This window comes from Athalia rosae, chromosome 1, assembly GCF_917208135.1.
Source record: "Athalia rosae chromosome 1, iyAthRosa1.1, whole genome shotgun sequence".
NCBI classification, from domain to species: Eukaryota; Metazoa; Arthropoda; class Insecta; order Hymenoptera; family Athaliidae; genus Athalia; species Athalia rosae.
Genome location: NC_064026.1, coordinates 25,289,206 through 25,314,537, shown reverse-complemented (window position 1 = coordinate 25,314,537; position 25,332 = coordinate 25,289,206). Strand labels below are relative to the sequence as shown.

Here is a 25,332-nt window from a genome sequence, read left to right as displayed (position 1 = left end):
CGACAAACGAGAGAGAAAATAATAATAATAATAATAATAATAATAATAATAATAATAATAATAATAATAATAATAATAATAATAATAATAATAATAATCCACTATCTGATACTTTTTTCAAAAAATTTCGCAATCCGAGGTTTTGCGTCATCGCGTTGAATAGCCGTGTCGAATGACGCGCAGTTTTCGAGAGCGTTTTCCTCCCTCGTTCCCGGACTCACCCGGTTCGGCGACCCTCGCGCTCTTTCCGATCTAAATTTTTCAGAAGCGTTCCATCTATGATGTGTTTCAGAATTCAGTCTCGACAGCCCCGGGGTTATCGCGTTGAAAAGTGCATGCAACGATTGTTAAACCATCGATCTTTCCCCAGACTTACGAAGTCCTCTCAGATATTCATACCTCGCGGAAACGCTCCCAGAAACGCCGAGTTTTAATTGGCAGAAAATTTGTAAAAACAGAAAAAAACAAAAAACAAAAAAACGATCAAACGTCAAGATCTTGTGTCAATTAATTGTGAATTACTTACGTGATACCGATCGCATTACGACTATAATCGTCCGACAGATTCACCGAAACTTTTTCTCCCCGGCTTAATTTTTTTTTTTTTCTCTTTTTTTTCGGCAGAACGAGTTTGAAATATACGACGGGAAATCGACGATCAAAATACGGTAAACTCTAATCTTCGTTTCTTCATTCCTTTCGCAGAATAGCCGCCGGTTAGGTAGACTTCGATCCGGTGGATGAAGTTATTTGGCTCGTGACGGGCGAAACAAACGCAAAGGTAACGACCTCTGGAACCCCTTCGCGTTTCACGATGGTCCCGCATACCCGAACGGCGCGAGTCAAGCCTACGTTAAAACTATACCGCCTAGTTTCGAGGACCGGCACCGGTAGGGATCGTAAAATTGAAAGCATCAAACCCAAGTAATAAATAAACTATAAAACTCCCATCTCGCGTGAAAATAAAAACGGTGAAAATAGAAAAAAAAAAAAAAAAAATTAAAAAAAAAATTAAAAAAAAAAAAACACCTCATTCAACGGCAGTAAATGAAGCGTGTGACGCATGGCCGATGTTAAAATAGTCGAAAACGATAAATTTCGTCAGCAACCCGCATCGGCATAACAACAGCCCATACGTATAATGTGCATTAATCTTTCCTCGCCACCTTTCCTTTTTTTCCTTCCGTTATTTCAACGGTAACATCGCGCGGGATATAACCGCGAGCGCGGATCACGGACGGCGTTGTAAATGAGAGCGGAGTAGTAAAAAAAAAAGAAGAAATATTTATTCCGCCGTAACGCTATTATATGGATGCGCCTTTATCGGCGTCGATATCGACCGTATGAAAGTTCGATCACTTACGGTGTCGACGGCGCATCACCTTTTTCCACCGTAAAAGAAAACTCCATGCACAACTACACGTGACCGTTGCAACAACGTCCGCGCCTCAAATCTGAAAACTTTTAGTTCACCGCTCATACATCGGCCCCTCGGCGATAACTTTTTACCTCGGGTGTACCCGGCTCCGTACATACATACCCGTTACATACTGGGAGCACATACGCGCTCCTCTTCTCAAGTTACCAGAAAAATAGCTTTCTATGACGAGCTGCCCACCCACCTATCCACCCATTTACCTACCCGCCAACTCTACCGGAGCTAGAAAAGCCGAGCGGCGTGCCCGGCACACGGCTAACGGACGAGAGAGACCCGCATTCACGGATGTTACAGAGGGATCGCGGAAAGGGAGCATCGCTGCTTCTGTTGCCGTTGGCTTCTGTTGCTTCAGCAGCGATGCTTTCAGGACTCCCGGGTACTACACACGCGTTATATTCTCTACGGAGAGCGACGCGGCGGCTTCGGGGCGGCTCACAGTTTGCACCGGAGTAATGCGCGACGTGCGATGCACCGTATTATATATACCGTACTTTGAAACCCACACCGATCTCATCTGGGTAATAATACGGATAAAAGACAAGCGATTCGCGTGCCTACCCGCCTAGATGCTCACCACGCCGAGTATGTGTGCGCGCGTGTGTCGACGGCAAATGGAAAATGTTCCAGGTGTTGGTGCCCCGCGTTCTTTCTCGTTTTTTTTTCTTCCTCCTCCCCCGTCTTCCAGTCGGTGACTCCGGGCATAATTTCGGGGGGATTGCCTGGGGGTTGAACAACGTACGTCGAATCGAGTGAAAACGAAACCTCGTCACCCGTTACATTTTCGACTTCTTTCGATCCAACCTGTACGAGTTCGGATCGTTCCGTAACTACCGCCCGGAGGTTCGTTCGTTAGGTCGCGGTTGACCAGCGGCGAATATACGCAACCGCGGGAGATACCAGACACGATACGTCTTGACCCGATGGTACGGGAGAACGGGGGGAAGATTCCCGCATGTAGCCGATACTGGAACATATCTGTAAGGACTTCTTCATTAACGAGATCAAACGGACGTCCCGGTCGGAGCTCGTCTTCACCTTGAACTCTTATTGCGTATAGGGCAGACGCGGGATACCTTTAGATTTCTCGCGACGGGCAGAGGTATTTGGTTTTTTTGTTTTTTTTTGTTTTTTGTTTTTTTTGTTTTTCTTGAGACGCGCGCTTCTGCACGGCAAGATATCATCCTTCTGCATTATTCAGCCGAGTATTTTATAATCTTGGAAAGCATTCCGGCGCAGATATGAGCATTTCACGCGCATGAATTTTTCAACGGATAAATCGGATAATGAAGATCATTTTTAATGAAAAGAGAGACTCGCTTTAAATCGAGGGCAAACAGCTACGCCAAATATTTGTGAGGGAGCAGCCGAGAAATTTTTAGCTCGGATAGCATCTGCCGTTATAATTTTTCTCAGCATATAAAGTTTCATTTTTAATAATGTTTGTGTATAGCTAATGTAAGTCACCTGTTCGGTGTACTTTCCGTTTTAATTATTTTTTTTTTGTAGCGTAGAAGAGGTGAAAAAAAAAACAAAACAAAACAAAACAAAAAAACAATGAATTCGTTTCATTCCATTTTTGTTTGAAACAAGTTGAATAAGTCGGTAATGCAGAGACGGAGAGTTTTAGCATCTTATATTCACGGTTGAGCGAGTGGAAAATCAACGACTTTTATAGATAGCTGATCCCGAAAACATCTCGCGGACTAGGTGGAATATAAGGTAAGCAGTTGACGTTACCTCTTCGGCGACGTTGGCGAAGAACAAGCGGGCGGCTAACGGGATGGAGGGAAGGAGGGGAGAAAGAGAAAAACGTCGAGGGGGGGGGGGGGGGCGATACGGTGAACGGGGGGCGAATAAAAAATAAATTAAGCGACGAAAATGAGGGAGCGAGAGAGATCGAGCCGTACGGTTAAGGGGGAATAAGAGCGTTGGTCCTTTTATGAAGTCGGAAATGCCTGGGGGTGAGTCGTAAATAAGATTAGTCCAATTCCAGCGAAGTCGAGAAGCAAGTCAGCGAGCGGAGCGAAAGCTTTTCTCAGCTTGGTTTTCGCGTAACGGTTATGTTGCGCCGAGTCTGGGCGGCGAGCCGAACCCCTCGATTGGCTTCGTTGACTCGTTTGCTCCGGGGTTCGCTCGCCCTTGTACGTCGAATATCTGCCATCGCGGTCGCGATATAATTTCTACGGGTAAAAGGGCGACGCGTCGAATTGTTCGAGTGACGCCCAGCCTCACCCCGGGCGCGTCTGACCGTGCCGGATGCGATTCGCGGTAGTTCGCGGCCAACGGCGAATGCTGAGAACTCGGCGACGTCCCCCCTGTACGATCGAACCTTCCCGTGTACCCGGACGCTGGACCGACGCTCACGTACCAAGCGGAGCGTAATTTCACGACGATTAGATTGCTTCCAGCAATCTGTTAACCCAGAAAAAAGTAAAAAGGCTTTTCCGTAGCGTCGACAGCTGATCGCCACTCACCACTTATTGCTATGTATACATACGGTTTACGTTACACGTCTCTCTACTCGCGTAGAGTAGCCTCGATTTCACCGCGCGCGCCTCCGTCAAAGAGGATTTCTTCTACTCGACGCGATTCAGCTTTCCTCTTCGAGGACGGGAGACGTCCGACTCCCTGTTCGGTCGGACGTCGTTAGAAAAATCATTTTGCGAAACCGAGTTAATTACACTCGCGATCGGCCGCAGGTGTTCTCCATTTTCTCTCTCCGGTGTATCCCGGGACGATCGTTCTGGAAACTATATAATTTTCCATATTTTTACACAGCCGACGAACGCGAAACAAAAGTGCTCCCGCGATCGGTGAAATTCTCCGTCTCATCGCTACGATTATCCCCGAATCCAAGGGAGAGAGAGAGCCTTTTTACCAAGCAATTCGGACTGATGGAAGAGTCGCGTGTCAATCCAGATTCGTCTGTCGTTCTTTTCTTTTTTCTTTTTTTTTTCTTCTTCTTCTTCCCTTCCACCAACGTAGATCTCAACCTGTTCCCCTTTCGCTCTATGGAAATTAGCGTGAGGCGCGGGTATCGCGGAGTGTCGCGGGGCACGCGCGTTCCGGCGTTGGGCTGGCGTTCTAGGCCGGCGTTCAACTATCGCCGACAGTTCTCTCTCTACCGTGCTTCTGCGATCCTATGCAAATGTCTAGTTTGTTTATGTATATGGGTGGGGTGGGGGATATTCGCCCGGTAAGTATAAATCGCTTTTATAGGCCCTCGGAGGGATCCGCCTCTAAACGCAAAACGTGCCACCGCATATTCAACACTCCACTTCGCTCCACTCGGTCGCTCGTGTCTTACCTCATCGCGGCGAGGAGGTCTCCACGACAATTTCAAAGCTTCCTCAACGGAGGGCTCCGGATTAAACCGTGCGAATGTACAACGCTGACCATTCCCCTACCACTTTCGTCTCGACCCCGTCCACCGAGCGGAAAAGGGGGGTGGGGGTGGAACAGCCGAGTCTTGAGGGTTGGAGGTTGGAGGTTGGAGGTTCGGAGGTTCGGAGGTTCGGAGGAAAACGGATAACCGTAACAATAACCGTGGAACGGTGGCCGCTGCGGCGACGGAGGTGGCGAAGCGGAGATGAGCTAAGGTATACAAGGTGAACCGGCATGTATTTACCCCGATGTGTACATACACGTTACACGTGCAGCCGACGTTCCACGTCGCGAGTCTACCTGCGCACACGAGTATCACCTGTGTGTTTACAGACGTGCGGTGTACGATGTGTGTGTGTGTGTGTGCATGTGTGTGTACGTAGGTCGGTGTAGTTTGCCTTGTTATACGGGGGGGTAGATGTTATCGAAAACGGGTGGGGGGGAGGGAGGGGTTAAAAAACGGTGGTAGAAATTGATTCGCATAAATTTGAGAGTTTGCGGGAGTACCGAGTTGTAAAATGAATTTTGGCGGGAAATTTGGTTCCCGTATTTATAGAGCTCGGGGAAAAGTAATAACGGCACGTGACTTTTTCCCCGTTATACGACCTTAGGACAGCGACGCGGAGTAGAGTAGGGAAAAGGAGGTGGAATGAGAAAGTCGAGAGAGGATTCGGGGGACGCGGTAGTCTCCGATGGGGGAGCGAGCAGAAGTAGAAAAGACGGAATGAAAAAAAAAAATAAAAAAAAATAAATGGCAAATAAAATAAAGAAAGGAAGAGAATAATATTCCTACACCTTCTCATTTGAGATTCGAATGAAATTTTCACTTTCTTCGAGTCCGGGGTACGTACGTACGTAACCGACGGTCGCCGCCCCTCTGAATTAGGAATACGCGAGTGCGCTTTTAAGAGTTTTAAATCAATCGAACGCTCGCTCGTCCGAGGATAAAACATTTGCCAGCCGCCAGAAAAGAATTCAAGGCACAAGGTATTATCGCGATATTTTTGTTTCGATGCGCTAAATAGAGAGCAAGCGCTCCTCCTCTACGCGCGCAACGATAATTCCCTCTTATTTTAGAGGGAGTGAAAAATCTCTGCTCGTATTCTCTGAAAAAACATGTACTCTTTCAGCTGTCATTTCTGCGGCCTCTCTTCACCCAAGTACCTCAATAGTCCCACAGCACGAAACAGAAGAGCGTTGTGTTTTTTTCTCACCTCTTCTTTTTTATTTTGGAATTTCTTTTTTTTTTTTTCTACGCAACATAAAGATTCTCCGAGGCCTGGATGAGAGAAATGGAAAATAGGTGGCACGGGGCGTGAGATGGGGTCAAATGAGATGGGAGGCTGTGTTTGAGAGGGGGCAAGGAACGACAGGGAAGAGAAGCGGCCGGGTGAAGAAGGAAGAGGAGAATGGGAAGTGGGAAGTGGGAAGTGGGAAGAGGGAGGAGGGTGGAATCGATAGCCTGTGCACGAACGAAATGTGGGTCATACCGTCGGTGGTTTCATATATATATATATATAGATATAGATATAGAGACGTATGGGTAACGGGAACCGATCTCCAACAGGACTATCCTGGACTGCATTGCCCTTCTTTCACCATTCCGCAGGTTTATACATTTTTCATAAATAAATTCCGAGCCGTTCCATATAGCGCCATTCAATCTGATTCGCGGTGAGGTATGCCGGGCTGAAGCCTCCCGATGAAACTAGATCTGCGGGATAGGTATGTATGCCGCCACGTATATACCCAAGTCCGAACCGAATCCGGAATGGACGGTCCAGATTTGTCGAGTAAATAAAAATTTGTTTTACCTCTAAAGTCTCGAGGGGCATTTGAGGTGAACAGCTTTTTTCTCATTTCTTCTCCTCCGCATCTTCATAGCCTCGTATAATTTTCTTTACATTTTCATCTCGTTTTATTTTATTTATCTTACGTACGCAGTTTCGACCGACGGCACTTGCGCCTCGTGCAATTAGGGAAGTAAAAGTGTTTCGTTCTCCACCCGCGTTTCGTTTAACAAAGCAAAGAGTCTCGTAAGACGAGTGAACTTGAGCGGAATCGCGGTCAAAATTGAACCGGAATAAAGGAAGGTATTCCTTTATTCGTCGAGCGATCCCTTTTCGAGTTTATCGATGGACCGTTAGACCGGTTTTACATGCGTTTTCAATGATCGTCTTCTTCGAACTTTGTTTTCTCTTCCATTGATTCGAATTTATATAATATCGCTGTATTGCCGAGCTTTCCTAAATCGGTGAACGTCGATAAGGCTTTCATCTCATTTTCCAAGAGCTCTGCCTTTGATAATCGATTCCTTCAACGGTTCTCCGTACATCTATGCCACGAGAACGGGAAGAACTTCTTCTTCCATCAACTCAACGAAAATGATAACGTTTCAAAACTATGGGGGATCATCGTGAAAATTTCACCCCCCGACTAACGACAGTTTCGTCAACGTCGAGCATTAATTTCACAGGGCTAATCATGCTCGCGGGTAATTGTAGTTGCAGCACAAATATTTACACATTTACACATACGAATGTATTTGATCCGGCATGGTTACGGAAACTCTATCAGTGTTTGCTGAAAATTGAAGTCCTAAAAACCATCCGTTGGCTGTTAACCATATTGTGAAAACATCGAAATGGTTAGCCCGTCGATCGAGGGGTTCCATATTTCCGTTTCCTCGTTGATTAAACCTATTCAATTATTGACCATTATTCGCAGTTCAAGGAAGTCGATAATCGGAGGAAATCTTTCGAATGCATAATACGAGAAAAGAATTATCGACGAACTGCTACATCGTTATTGCGAACTTTTTCCTTTTCCTTTCACTTTTTCATCGTTACCACCGTCACTACCGCGTATAAAAAATCTGCCCCCATCTAAATGTGCCGTCGTAACACCCTATACATCGCGCACGCATTATACATACATATGAAGGAACGAAGGTTGGAAATTCCTTGGCAATCAAATTGTTCATCTCGTTCTAAATTAAAACGTCACCCCCAAGATTGTCTGCCGTTGAAAATAATGATTGAAATCCAATATTTCACCCGGTTGCCTCCTTACTTAATAACTTTATTTACCAGCTATTGACTAGCGCAATATTCTCTCGCAATCAGACTCGGCAACGGGAGCTTAGATATATATTGACGCGGTAACTCCTTGGCTCGCTATTCAATTTGTCGATAAGCTTCTTACCGTTGCAACGACACGGAGAAAATAGGCGCGAACGACCGGCGAAAACGAATGGAGAGCGAGAAAAGAAACTACCCCTTTATATTTATTCGTATAAAATCATAACTAAGCCTCGCGCAGCCCGTAACGCCGAACTCTCCGATATAACGTATACGTTTACACGCTATATTGCGCTACGTAGGTTTATGTACGTTAGGCATATATATACACATATATATATATATATATATATATGGATGAGGAAATGAATACATGTATCGAGAGAAATGAGGGAGAGGGTGAAGTAAATCAATAATTCAAGCAGCTTACAAATCTCCTCATCAATTATTGGCCATGTACCAGGTATACTGCATAGGTATAAGTGCAACGAGTACTTTATTGGAAAATTGTATTTACAAAACGTTACGGTATACATAGATATACATTATTTATTACATACGAAGGTACAGTTAGGTGTGTATATTGCATTATGTATGGAATACGCGTACGTATGGTGAGGCCGATCGCGACTCTTTTGCCGATACTTATTGCGCGTGGTCCAGGGCGTTCCATACGCGATTAGATGTAACCAACGATTAATCAGAGGCGTTCGCGACGACGTCGAAGGGGGGTTAGAAGGTAGACTTTGGTACTTGAGGAAGGCGCGATAAAATAAATTTTTATAATATACATGTGATCAATGGATCCAGGTACAACGTTTCAACGGACAGAATTACGGGGTATGTCGAATTAATGGCCGCGATCGCGATCGGCGGCTCATAAATACCCCGCGTGTTCCGAGTCCCCCTCCTGCCCCTGGAATATCGCGTATTCCTGGAGCTCTTCCTCCTGCACCGGGGCCGCCTGACCCAGCTCTAGGTGTTGATGCCGATGCTCCTCTTCCTGACCGACTCCGTGACCTCCGTGAACCTCCGTGGCGCCGTGACCGACCCCGTAAACACCGCCGGAGTGATCGTTACCTCCGGAATTATGGACGACCGCGTGGAAACCGTCGTGATCCGCGTGGTACTTCACGGTCCTCACGTTGCCACCTGGCTCCTTCACGCTGTACTCGCCCCTCACGGTTTTACCTGAAAATACCGTTCGCTTTTTTTCTTTTCTTTCTCTAGGTTTACAGATTCTTTTTCTCCACGGCCGCTGGAACGAATAGTAGAGTTTTCGTCGTGTCCTCGTAATTGGGGGTATGGGGAAAATCGTGGTCAATTTTTATGTCGAATCGAGCGAAGGAGGTAAAACGACGATCGCTCGCTTCGTCGAATGATAATCAAATGGATTGATAATATTTTATCACCGTTCTAACAGTTGTTCGTTGATATAGCGTGAGACGAATCGATGCGAAACTTGAGAATCAAATCATCTGCTAATGCGATCAATGAACGCGCGAATCGTTACGATCAGTCGAAGCGTTCGGTTCTCGTGAAACCGAAGGTCTTATCTCTTCATTATCGAGGAGAGAAAGGAGAGAGAGAGAGAGAGTGACTCGTGAAATCAACTCTCGCTTACAATGAGGCAAGGACAAATTTCAACTTGAATCGACGTACCGTCGCGGGACTCCTTTTGCCCGTGAAAATCTCCCGTGTGATGATCCTCGACACCGTACGAAAATTCGTATTTCGGTTGAGCGACGTAGTCTATGGTGTAGCCGTGATCCTGATGGTGTTCGCCGTGGTAATGCTCGTGTTCGTCGTGGTGGGGAACGTAGGGGACCTTCACCTCGAATACCGGGCCTTCGACGGGTCCGTGAAAGTGCATGAACGAACTCGCGTGACTTTGATGCAACGCCGCGGCGGCGTCGCCGCCGTCGGCACGGTGATGATGACTTCCGTGATATGCGCCGAGGCCTTCATCGACGCCGTGGACCGCTATGACCCCAGCCCTCGCTGCGCTCGTCAGAACGGCGAGAAGGAATATCTGATGGCCGGGGAGACGAACGGGATTACTTTTTTATCTTTGTTTTTTTCGTTCGTTTCGTCTTCTATTTTCGGAAGACCGTAACGGTGCGAATTAATGAAATAATTACGATCAAGATGGCAGGGAATATAACAATACGTTTCCTTCGTCGCGGAGGTAATCCAAAAGTTGGCCGTACACCTACCTACCTCCACGGTTAAAGTTTTCGCATTGTCGGAGTCGGTCGGGGGAGGTTTCAGGTTATAAAACGGGGGACCGAAGTGTATCCCGCGGAATATTGTGCAACTTAAACAATAACGGCGAAACAAAATAAGTAAGTAACTCGAACGAGACGTTGAATCGCGGATGTATAACGTTCGTTGAAAGCTAATGAGCGCGGAGTGGGTCGACCGTTCGGAAGATATTATAAGCTGACAAGCGAGAACTTGGATTTGCGTTTAGTTTTTTTCTTCCCTAATTCCGCTAGATTTTGGGGTAACGAAGCCGAGACCTCGAGGGTCGAACAATCGGATCCGTCCGATTATTATAAACCTTATACCAGAACAAATTAAATCCGTGTCACGCTAGGGTAATGCAAGTTATACCGCTTCGCAGTTAATGCTTATAATTACACCGATTATACATTTTCTTAATTACTTCGTTTCTAATCTACGTTTTATAACTTCACTTTTGGTCGTTAGTCCTCGCCGCAGCAGAGACAGGCACGAGCCCGGGGGCGAAACTTTTCACTAACCAAAAACTAACCCCTTTCTTATTTCCTTTTCTTGTACTCCCGCGCGATCGATACAACCGCAACTTTCCTATTAATATGTATATGTGTAAATACGCTCGAAACTCGTCGTGGAGTATTTTAAACTTTTCAAAACTTACCGATGAACAAAACAAAAAAAAAAAAAAAAAAAGTAATAAAATTACCGAAAAAGAAATACTTTTATTTTTCTTTACGTAATTATGTTATAAGACCGGTTGCCGAGCACGCGTACCTCCTCGTCTCCTTTGCACTAATTTTTTAGGAAGAAGAAAAAAGCAGAGAAAGAAAATCTTTTAAATATTTAGGGAAAGTTGTGTATACGTGTATCGGTGTAATACGCGCGAGTTATTCGCGCACGAGTAAACGGCATGAATTATAAAGATTTCACCATGTTTACATGCACGTTTACTCCGTTACACAAATTGCGTGCAATATAAATGCGAAAAACTTTGATTCGGAGATCATTAACTAATAGATCTCTCTAAAACCACTAGGCGGTACAACGTCTTTAGATCAGAAGGGAGCGTCGGAATCACCTCCCTCGTTTTATTTATTCATTTATTCATTTTCAATTTCGTTTTTCCCCCGGTCATCGAAACCGGAACCCATCAACTTCGTAACGTAATTCGCCCGATCAACGAGTACCAAAAATCACTTTTCACGCCGCTGTTTGAAAGAGAGAAAAAAAACAACAAAAAAAAAAAAATAGAAGATTCTCTCCCATCGAGTATTTTACTTTTATTTTATTCATGTCTTTTTACCTTGACGAACATTTCTCGTATCACAATATTAAGGCGGTCAGATGAGAACTGCAACTTTCGAACGTATCTCTTACGCTTTTATACCATGGGCAATCTTACTCTGCATACATACAGATGCGTGTGTACACAGGTGGCACACGTCGTACGTACGACATACATCCTCAATCTCCCTGTACGCGTCAACACTCCCACTCTTCGAGCGTTATTTCGAACCCTGAAGACGCCTCCCGATTTAATTACAGGTGCCACCGTTGCGCCGCGTGCAACGATTGTTTCAGCCTCCGCAAATTTGGTCAGACCGGTCGAATTTTGTAACGATGTTGACACCGCGCCCGCTCATAGATTTATCGCCGGTCGCCAGTTATTTGGTAAAAGTATTTTTATCACATTCATATACACGACGGGAATCACAGTCATCCGTTTTATCATATTTTCCGGGAATCGCGAGAATCGAGTCCTCCGCTCAACGATGCGTAATAATTTCTCGCGTTATCGCAACGCCGTATGTGTAGATACATGGCGTACACGAATGGTGTAATTATTAATTTTTCGTAACGAGGATCATGTCTCCGGAAAATTCTCCATTCAAAATACACACCCCTTTATAATCGGTTTATGTAAAAACCTGCTGCCCTTCAGTCCACGAGCGGCACCTTCATGTTATAATCCAATCTCGACGGTTCACAATCGGACCGAAGCGATCGCGCCGCTTGATTGTCGTTATTTTCGACGGGGCGACGACTTTTTACCCCGGAAATGCGATTTGAATTCGGACACGTAAAACTGAAGGAGTTGATTTTTTTTCCAAAGGGGGGGTCCGTTCGTCCATCGATTGAAAAGAAGGCAATAAAGTTAAACGTAACAGACAAAAATTAATCATCCGTTAATCGAACGGATTATGTTGCCTGATATATCGACTTTGTCAGATGATGTAATTTTAATTACGATTGCTAATTTTTCAGACTTTCGTATTTATCGGTGCCCCGGTTGAATAATTGTACACTTATCCTGTGTGTGAAAAGAATAAATTATATAAGATTAGTTATATCTCATAAACGTGTATATAACGTATAATGGGAATATCGATAGTCAACGACCTCCTTTGCGTGTGGTTAAATTTTCACGGTTGAGTTGACCGTTGATATACTCGATGCCTCGGCAAAATTGAGGCACACGTTGCGATCGTTGGAAGCGAATGGAGTAAAAATAGAAAAATAGAAAAAAAAAAATGCATTTTGAAGAAAAAAAAATAAACCAATAGCGGAATGGTGGAAACACCGTGAATTCAAAGGAGTAGACGTTTGTTTGTGAAACTGTGAAAATAGTATAAGTACCCGTTCATAACAATGTGTAGTTACGTGATCGAAATAATTCGCTCTCGTTCGATGAAGAAACTTTTACTTTTTAGCATTTTAGCGTGTACACCACCACCGGCCGTTCCGTTGCTACCTGTGTGTGAATTGTTTTTCTTTTCAAGGTGCGTTACTCGGAGAAAACTGTACCTATAGCTGCATAAAATAGCCACATTAATGGCGTATCGGGTGTACTTTATACTCCTCGGCAAATCTAGACGCTGGACATAACCGAATGATTTCAACTTCCGCGTTCAATTTGCCTCGCTCATTTTCATCTCAATTAAAATTCCCACGAAAATTTCCATCCCTTTTAGATATTATCGTCACGGTCGACGCGCTCCGTGCAGCTCGACCACCGTCAACAGAAATTACAGTGTACCCGGGGCGCAAGATTGTGCCGGCGACCACGTCGTAGTACGGAAAGAAAAAAAAAACATAAAGACGGAATAAAAGAGAACGGGAGAAAAAAAGAATGGAATGAATGAAAATAATGCCGAGAAAAGGACGTCGGGGCGACAATTTTTTAACCACACTGGCTTCTAGTGAATTTTTCGTTTTAGATATTTTTTATTTTTTTTTATCATTTTTCCCCCACTCGTTCGAGTAAAATTCTTCGCCACGATATTTCAAACCGGCTCTAGAATGGCGTTCCGCCTCCGTTGTATCGCCAAAGTTTCCACATTTTTCGACTCTGTTGGTTGGATTCTGACCGGGTTAACCGCACGACAATCGCGTTTCAATGTTTGTAATTGATATTCGATTAGGTAGTTGAGATTAATCTTGTAGCGGTAAACCGGATCGTTTAATCGAATGTATCGAATCGCGAGCGTCGGCGAAAATCATCGCGCTTAATCGCCTATAGGAGTGGAATCGTCGATCAATTGTTTCGATCGTAGATTCATTTGGAAAAGTCTCGAGACCCGCACTTGTGCCGCGAAGTTTTGGTATTCACCGTTCCGAGACACACTTCAGTGCCGGCCTACGAATACCTACCCTTATTTTTATACGCTTCGCGGTCACGATGCCACCCATCCACTTTTCCGACCTCGCTCTACGAGAAAACCTAGTCGCAGGTTCTCGCTGCAAAAACCTATACGACTTTAATAACGTGTAGGTACTATATTAAAAATCACGTTACTCTTCGTACCGTGCCTACCTATCAACATATTTTTGGAGGTTGCACACGATCTCGTGCGTGCCAACAATAGGTACGAACCGAAGAAAGTCTCGGCGAATTCAGTTGGATCGAAATAATTTATACATCACTCGAGTCGTTCTCGGTTTCATCATTCTTCCTGCTCTTTGTAGAGGTGTATGGGTGCGGCCATATAATAATTCGCTGCATATAAAAGCGTCCATTTGTTCTGCTCATGTTGGTACAATAATTTTACGGTATACATATGATTTGCCTTACTGCACCGCGAGCTGCGGGATAATGTTCTCTCGCGTAACGTTCGCTATGAAAAAAATTAATTAGGTTTTTATGGAGTCCGGTGTTCTTTTTTTTTTTTTTTTTTTTTCCCCCTCCCCCCGTTCGTCGGTGCCAATATTCCGCAGTACGGTGGATAAAAATACAAGTAGAAGGGAATGGAAATAGATTTTTACGCCTATAGCACCGATCGAACACGGCGGTTCATATTTCCCGTAATCAAAATTGACGTGGAATCAGTTCGCTGTCAGTCGGAAAGTTCCAATTGAACGCGCGGGGGAAAAAAACGTACGAGAAGTTCGATAATCGAAGCTGTAGGCTGGTGCAGGTTGTCGCTCATTGTTAGCTGCTAGAATTAAGAGCAACTCGAAGCAGGTATCGCCGCTGACCTACATTTCTCATCAACGAATCGTTAAATCGTCGAGGAAAACGTAAAGCTCTATACGGGAAAATAAGCTTCGTTCGTAACACGCTGTGTGTGTGTGTTTGCGAAACTGATAGCGAGTCGGGAAAAATTAGGATCGCACTTCGTCGAAACTAAATTTATTATCTCAGCGATGGAATTCGTTCGCGTAGGCGGAAACGGAGAAAAGAACGGAGGGAGAAAGATTTGGCAAAAATTTGTTGGAGGCTGAAATTATAGGTAAAAAAAAAAAAAAAATTGACAAAAAATCAGAATGGAAACGCTCTTTCTTCGGGAGAGCTTGCCGATAAAATTGACCGAAGACGGCGATAAAACGAACGACGCAGGGTCTTCGTACAGATCGAAGACGTTCGTCAATTAAAATCATCTTCGCGAGTGCAGATATTATTTTTTTTTTGTTCGACTTTTCCGATGTACTCAATTGCGCCGTCCCAGGTAAGAATTATTACCCTCACAGCTAACAAGGGTAGATTTTTGAATCGTCGATATTTTATTCGATAAAGGGCGTCGAGGGTTTCGCTTCGTCGCGGATTCAGAGCCGTATTTTTATTTGCCAAAGAAAAGGATCTGATCATCGGTCGTGCCGATAAAAAAAATACTTTTCTTCTCGTGACGTTGGCTCGTATAAAATAGCGATGATGGCTATCCCACGTTTTGTAGCCGCTCCGGGGAATCGTCGAGATTTGGGAAAAAAGAGAGCAAAAAATAATAATGTAAAATGAAAAAAAAAAGAAAAAAAAAAAAAAACACGCCCGGCTGAACCGTTGGACCTGCAAACCTTCGGAAATAAAAATCTTGGGTATTAAAGTCCGTTGAATGAACAATTATCCTTAAAAGTCGACGACGACGATGAAAAAAGAAAAAAAAAAAAAAAGAGGATTTGAGCCCTGAATTCTGCGTGAGCAGTGAAAATCCCAAAACTGCGCGGAAAGATCCAAATCTTTTTTCGTTAGAAAAGCAAATCTTTTTTGTTGCCAACTCGATTCGGGATCAAATTTTCAGAATCGAAGGACGAAGATGAACGTCTGGACACAAGTTGCAATTCGAACGGAGAGGTCATAATACTTATGAAATAATTGCGTAAACTTGAAACAATTGAAAATCGCTAGATCGACGTAATTGTTCGCCGGAAGTATGAGGAGCGAGGTGGGTGAGGTGCAACGGCAAATAAGAGATAAATTGCCTCGTCTCTTTTCCGGTTCGAGAATCAATGAAACGTTAAATCGATCACGTCCTTGGCTGATCGATAGACAAGATCGATTCCGGTCGCCGGGCATTTCCCTTTCACGGTGTGCCGCGTAACTGCTGCTTCGGTATAATAATCAAAGTTCAAGACCCTGGCGTCGCACTGCAGACTTCTAGCTCGCTGCTCTCGTTACACTTGATCGTCGGCGAGGAACGCTTTCACTTCGAGGCCGGCCCGAACCTCAACTCCGCAGGGCCTCCTTGTTCTTCGAGTGGGTACACGGAGAAGGTGAGAAATTCGCTTGGCTAACCACCTCGGAAGGAAGTGGTCTATAGGGTTACCGCGTTACTTCCGAGAGTTACGTAACGCTCCCTCTGCGGATCTACGAAACGATCGATTTGGGAAACGCGAACACCAGAAATTAGGCGAGTAACTGGAGCGTTGCGACGACGAAAATTCACGAAAGAGTTTACGCATCCGAGACAAAGAATTGCTCCCCGTTTCGGAGTTTTTTTTTTGTTTTCTCTTCGCTTTTCCGATCGACGAGGGTCGGAATTTTTCCGAAATTCGGAGGAAAATTTCGATAGAGTTCCGAACGAGACGCCAACATAAAGTAAGACGAACGACTTATTGTCGGCCGGAGTCGCGTTGATTCTGGGTGACGGTTATCCGGCCGTTATTGGTTGTTCGATTGCCCGGTGAGGCGCCGCGCCGGAAGTGACAGTTTTCTCGAGTCTACGTTACTTGGTGTCAAAAAGAGAACGGTGCGAGGTAAAATGGAAACTCCCGGCCTACTGCAGGGATATGTCGGTGACTGGTCAAATTTACGAGGGTCGTTAATAAGCGACACAAAACACTGAACACCTCGTTCCCCCCACGACCTGCGGGTTCACCTCCCTTATTTTTTACGGGACAAAATAATCCCGGAAAAAGAGATGGTGATGTCGAAAAAGCGTGCGGCCTCTTTTCACCCGTTAACTGTAACTTTTCAACGTTACGGGTACAGCTGCGTACAGCTAGTGTTAAGTTCGCGACGCGAAGGCGAGCCCTTCCACCCTCCCGCAAGGCTTGTTACAAGATGGTTCGAGGAATAATAGGGTCACTGCAAAAATGTTGGGTTAGGTGAGGGTGGTGGAAGAAAAAAATTAAATCCCCCCATAGGCACTCGCTAGGATTAATAGAAAGGGGGGGAGGGGGGGGGGGGGGGGTGGAAGACCCTCGGCTCCGAAGCAACCCTTTGGGAAGGTTTCGGATGGGTCGAGGGCGAGGTTCCTTGAGATTGCACGGATCCCAAGAATAGATATGCAATATATATGTACATACATACATACGCAGGCACACCAGATCCCTGCATTTATTTTCTCGCGTATACTCGAGGCTATTCGCCGAGGCAGACGTTGCGCGTGTAAGCGCGCTCGTCTTCGGCGGTGTGTTCGTCTGCGAAGTGGGGTGATTCTGGGATAGAGGACGGACCGTGTGGCTCTGTAATTTAATATCCGAACCTTCGAAGGGGCCCGGCGCGCGCGCGTCCGGCGTACAAACTGCCCCTTAGCAGTTCGAATGTCTGCGCGACGGTATCGTCGTCACTGATATATAGGGTGTCTCCAATTAAATTAGTCCGACGTTCTAATGAATGGCGCGTATGCGAACGGCTGCTTACGTTACGTGTGCTCCGTTTTCCCGGCCCTCGCTATCCGCGGCTCCCAAGAGGTCGGACCTGCGGGCTCCTCGCTTTTCGTTCCCGCTAGGTCAGGCTAGGCGATAAAGCTGCTCGTAACTGAGAGACAAGACGGCCTTTTACGATCTTGTTTAGGGGTTCTTTATTTCGTTTTTTCTCCTTCTTGTTTATTTAGCTTTTCTATCGCCGTGTACGTCTATCGTTCTCCGTCTATCTCGACGCTCAGTTTTTGTCGTTCAGTTTTCGTCGGTCACCGTTACCTAAGTGGTACGATTCACCCGGCCGCCCGTCCAGCTACGGCGCGACTTAACGAGAAAAGTTAAATTCTGCGTCAGCTGGAGATCTGCGATCGCCTTCGTCTACCTTGAAAATAAGAGACGAACCGGCCATCGAGTTTACTTTGACGACTGCGGGTACATACCGTTCTACTCAGGAGTTAACGACAGTCTAGCGGCAATCCCGTCGGGAATTTCACTTCATCACCTGGCTCTTCGGCATAACGTACATTTCGTCGGACGTTAAATACAATTAACCCGACGTCAATTGACGACATTTGCAATTGGAATAATTTTTTTCATTCGCCCAATTAAATACGTGACGTTGAAATATGATATGGGATAACGTGTTCGAATCGACGGCGAATTGTTTTTTCTCATCTCGATTCTGTAGAAAATCAAAGAAAATAGAATCTCGTTTCGATCGTTCTCCTCGCTGAGCAGGAAAAGACAAGCGTCAAAGGCATATATCTGCGATTGCAATGGGAGTATGTTTCAGCTTTTCTATCCATCGCCACCCTTGGCGCGTTTTAGTAAAGTTAATTTTACCGCATGGTCGAATATACCAGGAATTCGATAATTATACCCATCAACGTACACGCTACGCAGTCTACGTTAAATCCGGACGGGTGAGTCTCGGAGTCCTTCGGCGAATGAAGTTTCTTCCAACAAACTACCTGGAACATCGATGTTTAAAGTAGGGGAGACCGGGGCAAGTTGGAGACGTTAAGCTTCAAGTGCGGTTTTTTAATCGATTGTAAGCGAATTTCAAAATCTTTTGGTATTTTTCAAAAGTATGAGATGTTAGCTATTAAAAAAAAAATTGACATTGAATTCGGTCATTCACAAACTACGTAATTTCCATTTTTCCGAAATTCTGCAAATTCGTCAACTTGCCCCGACCACGGGGCAAGATGGCGAACCTATCGGGGCAAGTTGACGAATATTAGATTTTGGTTTAATGGGCCTAAAAAAATACTTTTTTCGTCAAAATATACTTCAGTTTATTTAAATCCATAAAAGATATGAAAATACAAATACGCATAGTTTATGTAGTTTAGCTTAGATATACATATACTGATAATTAACACCGGTCGCAAACGAACTGAGCTGCTCCTTCGACATTAGAACATGCCAACATTGAATGGTGAATAAATTTATTCATTTATTTATTTATCGAATTATTCAATGAGCTGCACAATCGTATGTAGCCTAAATATCGATTAACTAAACAACATGCAAAGATCTCGATAGGGACGATCCGTCAACTTGCCCCCACCATCTTGCCCCATTTGCCACTATTTGCAAAAAAAAAACCCCACAAAAAGTACATTGGTGAAAATTCGGAGGTTCTATGATCTCTAGGATCTATATGCGTCTAGAAATAAAGTATTGATTCACAAGTCCGATCTTGCTTATCTGTAGTTGTATACAACTATTTTCTTGAGCTCCAAATGTTACTTCGCACACGTCTGAAACCACAATGCCTCCGTAAAAAAGCCGGATGACCTTGCCACGCTAGCTACATCGCAAATATTATTGCGTAGAATAGTGTTTAACACTTTTTGATAACTTACCCGGCGCTATCTGTCAAAATATTCTAAAAACAATTAATTCGTCATCTTGCCCCAGCCTCCAACTTGCCCCGGTCTCCCCTACTCCGAGCTTCGCCGAGTAACAGCTGGACCTGCACCGGCCGGAATTCATACTTTGTACAGTCGAGAAAATTAGCTGAGCATCGCTCCCTGGTAGGTAAGCCCCATTGTTTTCCAACTTTTAAGAGGGAGACTCGAAACTCGGCATATTCTCTATTCGGCCAGGCGATCACATCCGCAATCTGTGGCCGACGTGCCGACGGTGAATACGATGCACGATTCGATTTACCTCGAGTCCAGTAGAGGCGTTCGTTCGGCTTCTCCTTTTCATTTCTTTTCATCTTCTTCTTCTATTTTTGCCAACCGAGAGTTCTCAACGTGTTCGCGGTACAGTTGAAACGTGCTTCGTTAAAAGCGGCGTTGGAATATTTTTAGATTTTTGATCGTCCCAATCGCGAGGACTCGATACGTCTTTATCCCACATACGTTACACTTTGTATGTATACACGTCGGGAAACTTGTGAGCCAAGTGCTATTGTACTCGAATATCATTCCATAAAAGTTCACCGATATTCGGTTGGCTCTTTGAGCCATTGTGTCGCTATGCAGAGGATACCGGAGGATGCCGAGGGTGCGCGGCCGCCATTAAATTTACGATCCTCTTAGAGGAGCCACCGGAAACTGACGATTTTAAAACGACTCGGGGAGTCGTGAATATCAAACGGTACGTTGAAATTTAGTCGAAGAGTTACGTCGCCCAGTTCGAACCGGATAGGAGGAAGTTGTTTACCGTTTCGGGTTGTCCGGTTAAAAGATCGGCGGACATCTGGACCGAGTAACGCGATAATTATGATTGTATGCGAGTTTGTACGTTGCCGTTTGACCGCGGTGGATTTTGCCGCGGTTAAATAACAGCCGACTCGAATATGCGATATTATACTTCATTGACTTTGTGTGACCCTAAACTTTGTCGGTGTGTAACTTTCGAATTCAAAGGGACACACGGTCGTTCGGTAGCCGAGAACGGGCCTTTTTCCAGTTGACACGTAGAGAAATTCGACGGCGGCGGTCACTTCTCTCTCTACAGTAACCGTGAAAAAGAGAGAGGAAAACAAAAAGCGGAGTACAGGAAAGAAAAGAAGAAAAAAAAGCAGTGCGGTGAAATAAAAATAGAAGGGATGACGAGGTAGAGGCGAGGGGGATGAAAGTGTCGAATCACAGGACGCCGTGATTGATGTCCCCTTGACTCCGCGCAGGGCCCCCCCGATACGTTCGTGATTTTTCGCGACATTCAAACCCGACTCGCGACAAAACCCGATACAACGCGAGAGCGCTGAATCCTTCGTTAAACGACGATCAAAGTTGAATTCTTATCCCGCGTCAAAGGTAATAGTTGGCAAATTCCTTTTACGCGCGCCACCGTCCCTATACCCGTAATGGTGAGCGTGTGCGTTACATACGGAATGAATTTCGAGCGGAGAGGATTTTTCGAATCGAATTCTTCTTCCGACCATCGAAAATGAGAGATAAAGACAAAAGAGCTCAGGAAAAAGAAGAAAAAGTAAAAGAAAAATGAAAAGGTAAAGGATAAAAAAAAGGTAACATAAAAACAATCCTCGAGACCCTCTGCGTCTGAGGAAAAAAAGAAGCAGCATCATCATCGTTGGGACGTTACGACGCGGTATACGTGAACTGTGATCTTGGCTTTTGAATCCTGCTGACTACGGTGTGGTTACAGACAGGAGATGGATAAATGGTTGAACGAGTAAAAACGCGACATCTGCTGCGGGACTACCCACCCACTCCTTACCCACACCAGCCCGGTATAGGTATACGTATACCTACTCGAAGATTAGCTCACTCGCATGGCTCGTAATCCAAAAATTTTTTTCATTACTTTTTTGTTTGTTTTTTGTTTTTTGTTTTTTTTTTATTACGGGCGAGGTGCTTGTAAAAGGCTTTAATATGCCAATCAATCACTCTTTTGACTGATATTAGACGAGGAACCGGCAAGCACGGGCATCAATCTCCGATTACCTACCCTTCGCTGCTTTCGCCAACTAATTTTATTTATTCATCCCTTGTTTATCCTAATAATGCGAAATACGTAACAGATTTTTTTTTCTTCTTTCTTTGAAAACTCGAAGGGTGAAAACAGTGCGAGAATTTCGCAGCGATTTTCGAGTCGTTACGCGTCCACGCGTACAACTGTTAAAATATCATCCGCGTAACAATCGTACTATTTTCGCCGGATACAAATTGTCGCACATTTTGCGAAAATCTATGCATATACGCGTGTACGTAACTCGTAGCTGTACAGTGGACTCCGCCTTGTTACGGGTGACCCAGATTTCCGGAAAAACTCTATTCCGTTTATTCAGTTATCCCAAAAATGTATTGAACGTAAAATGATAAAAGAAGAGAACGCGCGCGATAACGTCGACAAACACAGCGTGGCGCGTCGTTGACGGTTATACGAAAACACCCCATCGTGCACACTATCGAAATCATCCCCCATTTTTTTTTTTTTTCTTTCACCTTCAATTTCGTCACCCCGTGTACGAAGTGACATCGAACGATCGTTCTTTAATTCGCTTCAATTTCGCCGACTGTTTGACCGTTCGTCGGTCGGTTGGTATATATTATTTTCGAAGCCATTAGCGGAGAACTCTTTCAATCGGAGCGTGAGAAACGATCCAATAAGCGCGGAGGCCTATGGGGGAAATTCAAAGTCGCCCAAAGCACCTGTGCACCGCGCGGTCGACGTCGCTCGCCCGCAGTCGCCGTGCATCTTTTGTCTTCCTCCTCATTTTTTTTTTTTTTTTTTGACGCACTTGTTTCCGATCAGCGTTCGACCGTTCGAAAGAAAAAGAGACGAGAGGAATCGAGTGAAACAAACTCATCGTACCTATGCCGCGCGAGTCGACAAATGCAACCCGATAGAATAGCTACTAGCACTCTTCGAACGACATTACGGCGGTGAATACATAATTGATTACCTCGCGACCGCTGCCGGGTTTTCTAGACCGTAGAAAATTTTCGTTCGATGTGTACTCTGTACCTACACGTGATACCGCGTGCCATGCTCCCGCTAATTTGCGCATCGGTTTCATCGCGAAAATTAATAATTTCCATGTCACGATTCGAATTACCAGCAATTTCCAAACGAAGCAATTATTATCTCGGAAACCCCGAGGATTTTATCACTTTCTCCGTATCGCTAACTGGAAACCAATCAAAGCTCACCTGTATCACGCCGATAATTGTTGCGTTATGCAGAATTTCGGAGAACTCCGCGACATATGTATAACATATGCGGGGGATCGTTCGTGCAGCGTAATACACATATGAGCGGTATATAATTTACTCGACACGTATAACTGCGCGCGTGTATCGATATTTCGGAAAGTCATTATATTTTTCAACTATAATTGAATAGACGCGGAATATTTCTGACACGCGACGAACCGAACAGACGTTATCGAATTAAATATGTACACCGGCACGGCACGAGTATTCCTCTTTCCGTTTCGTTTCTCTTTCTTTTTTTGTTTTTTCTTTTTTTTTTCTTTTTTTTCTCTCTCTCTCTCTCTCTCTCTCTCGTTTTACTTCCGCGGGGTGGTTGAAACAAGTTTTCATTCGTATCTGGGTGGTGGGTGGTAAAAATAATTTATTAACGCGTCAGAGTATAGTGGATGAGTCGTTATCGCGGTTCAGCGATCGTTTATCGATCAACGATGCCCTCCGCCCTCGTGTCCGTGTCCGTGTCCGTGTCCGCCGTAGGTTCCTCCGGAATGATCGTTTCCACCGCTGTTATGTACGACCGCGTGAAAACCTCCGTGATGATCGGCGTGATACTTCACTGTCCTAACGTTGCCGCCGGGTTCGTGGAGTGTATATTCCCCGGCAACGTCCTTGCCTGGAAACACGGGGATAATAAATTTAGGGGGGCGGGGGGGGGGGGGGGGGGGGGAGGGAGGGAGGACGGGTAAGAGAGACAGCCGAGCGAGAGATAGATCGCAAAGAGCGAGAAGACTCCGCCAGACTCGACCTATCGAGTGAACCGGGTGTCAAGGTCGCGAGGCTGATCCGCCGACGGAAAACAGTCGCGAATCGGATAGTGATTGTAAAAAATTATTTCTCGGAAGAAATCGGCCGGCGTATGTACGTACGTACGTACATCTGGCTGTCTTTCTCACTCTATTCGTTTCGTCTCTTTTCTGTACTTGCAAAGTTTTGCAGGCGGAGCTTTCTGACGTCGGTGTATACGGGGCAAGGATTTCTAGGGGCTCTTACCGTCTCTGTGTTCTTTTTGCCCGTGAAAGTCTTTCGTATGGTGGTCTTCCACTCCGTAAGCAAACTCGTATTTCGGATGGGCTTTATAGTCCACATGCTCATGGCCGTGTTTGTCTTTCCATACCACTTCCACTCCTTCACCTTCCACGGGTCCGTGATAATGCTGAAAAGAGTGCGCCTTGTGACTCGTAGCACATTTCGCGAGGATTCCCAGAATCAACACTGCGACGAGTAGTGGGCCGAACTGAAAATAGAAAATCGATCGATGTACCCTACGGAATATTGTATACCTATGTATATGAGGATATCGTTATTATCCGAGTTCTACGCGTATAGTTCGGTAGTACGAAATTTTCTAACTCTCCGACATTTTCTAATCCGTATAATGCCGGTGAATTCTTCGGAGTAACGAGTAGAAAAAGTGCGATATTATACGCGAGGGCCATTCGAACTGAAATTTTCCTTCCAATTTTCTCGGTTAGATCGTTGAACAATTTCTAGTGTATTCCGCGGATAGTTAATGATGGTTCAGCCGTACCGCGCGGTCTGGCTAAAATTTTCCCCACTAATTTCTGTCAAAATGAATGCCGCAATGCTCGCTGTTTTAATTGAGCGCTGCAGTAGATTCTTACTCGCGCCCGTCATTAACTTGGTGAGGGATAATTTCGGTGTCTATTATATACCGAAACCAGCTAGCGGTTTCGTTCTAATTATTTTCGAGAGACAATTAACTGCGCGTCGTTCATGCGGACTGGTTTTCTTTACTCTCGTTACTCTCGGCTCATCTGCACCGCGATTAAAATAAAAGATACGAATACCAACGACGAACGAAAAAAATAATTTCGAATTAAAAATGACGCTCAGGCTTTGCGGAGAAACATATCATCGAAGCTATGATAAACGAACGATTTATTTTAATCCTGTATGAATCGCACGACACTTTTTTCCTCATTCGTTAACCAATGACGTATTAATTATTTTCTACGTGATTCGCGACGAGCACCTTGACGATCATTTTCGATGAAATTTCAGATTCGTTCTCCAACCGACCGGTGTACCAATCGAACTGATGGTCCTCCCAGAGTTCGCTACCGCTTATATAGATCGAGAAAGGGTAAGTTTTTAGTTTATTTTTTGGCCAGTTTTTATTCACGATTACGTGGACCAATTTTCTCACCGATATCATTCATTACGTTAGTCTCGTCCCCCGTGTCACACGGCGCTGGTTATTCAATCCGCGGAGATTTCGTCGGCTCGGTGTTGTGGTCCAGCTCGTTAAGCCGCCGTATCGGTGCTGATTATTCAACGGTGGAACGGTGCGAGGTGCAAGAAAATGTTGAATCACTACAGAGCGTTGCAATCCGGCTAATAATGCTTCGAAGACAAACGCGATACGGTGTGAATTTAACGGACCGCGACAGCTGAATATCGGGTGATTGGATTCAAGCCAATGAAAAATTCCGCGTTAGATAACGTCTTGGTAACGCTAGGTAAAAATCGATCGCCCTCCGGCGGCAAATCTGTGCCAGAAATCAATCGTTTCCCGGAAGGGTGCGGTCGCTTTAATTTTTCTCCCACCAAACGGAACTCCTGCGAAGGACCGCGGTGTCCGAGAGGACAAATTTCTGCGAAACTTGTTTTTCCCACT

The 25,332-nt window shown here is 45.0% G+C and overlaps 2 protein-coding genes across 3 annotated transcripts; both read right to left on the bottom strand.

The window, feature by feature from the left end:
- Positions 1 to 8,381: 8,381 nt before the first annotated feature.
- Positions 8,382 to 11,517, bottom strand: LOC105690907 (histidine-rich glycoprotein-like). Its single transcript, XM_012409060.2, has 3 exons — positions 11,447 to 11,517; positions 9,565 to 9,934; positions 8,382 to 9,093 (listed from the first exon to the last, which is right to left on the bottom strand). Exons 1-3 carry the CDS (start codon positions 11,456 to 11,458, stop codon positions 8,780 to 8,782), a joined length of 696 nt encoding a protein of 231 aa, XP_012264483.2. The 5' UTR covers positions 11,459 to 11,517; the 3' UTR covers positions 8,382 to 8,779.
- Positions 11,518 to 23,038: 11,521 nt separating this feature from the next.
- Positions 23,039 to 25,031, bottom strand: LOC105690906 (cuticle protein 19-like). 2 transcript variants are annotated; one of them, XM_048649171.1, is made up of 3 exons: positions 24,862 to 25,031; positions 23,685 to 23,928; positions 23,039 to 23,307 (listed from the first exon to the last, which is right to left on the bottom strand). In XM_048649171.1, the coding sequence occupies exons 1-3, from the start codon at positions 24,868 to 24,870 to the stop codon at positions 23,120 to 23,122; spliced, it is 441 nt and encodes a 146-aa protein (XP_048505128.1). In that variant the 5' UTR covers positions 24,871 to 25,031; the 3' UTR covers positions 23,039 to 23,119. The 2 variants fall into 2 exon arrangements, with proteins under 2 accessions (XP_048505128.1, XP_048505127.1); XM_048649170.1 differs by lacking the exon at positions 24,862 to 25,031 and adding an exon at positions 24,688 to 24,753.
- Positions 25,032 to 25,332: the final 301 nt, after the last annotated feature.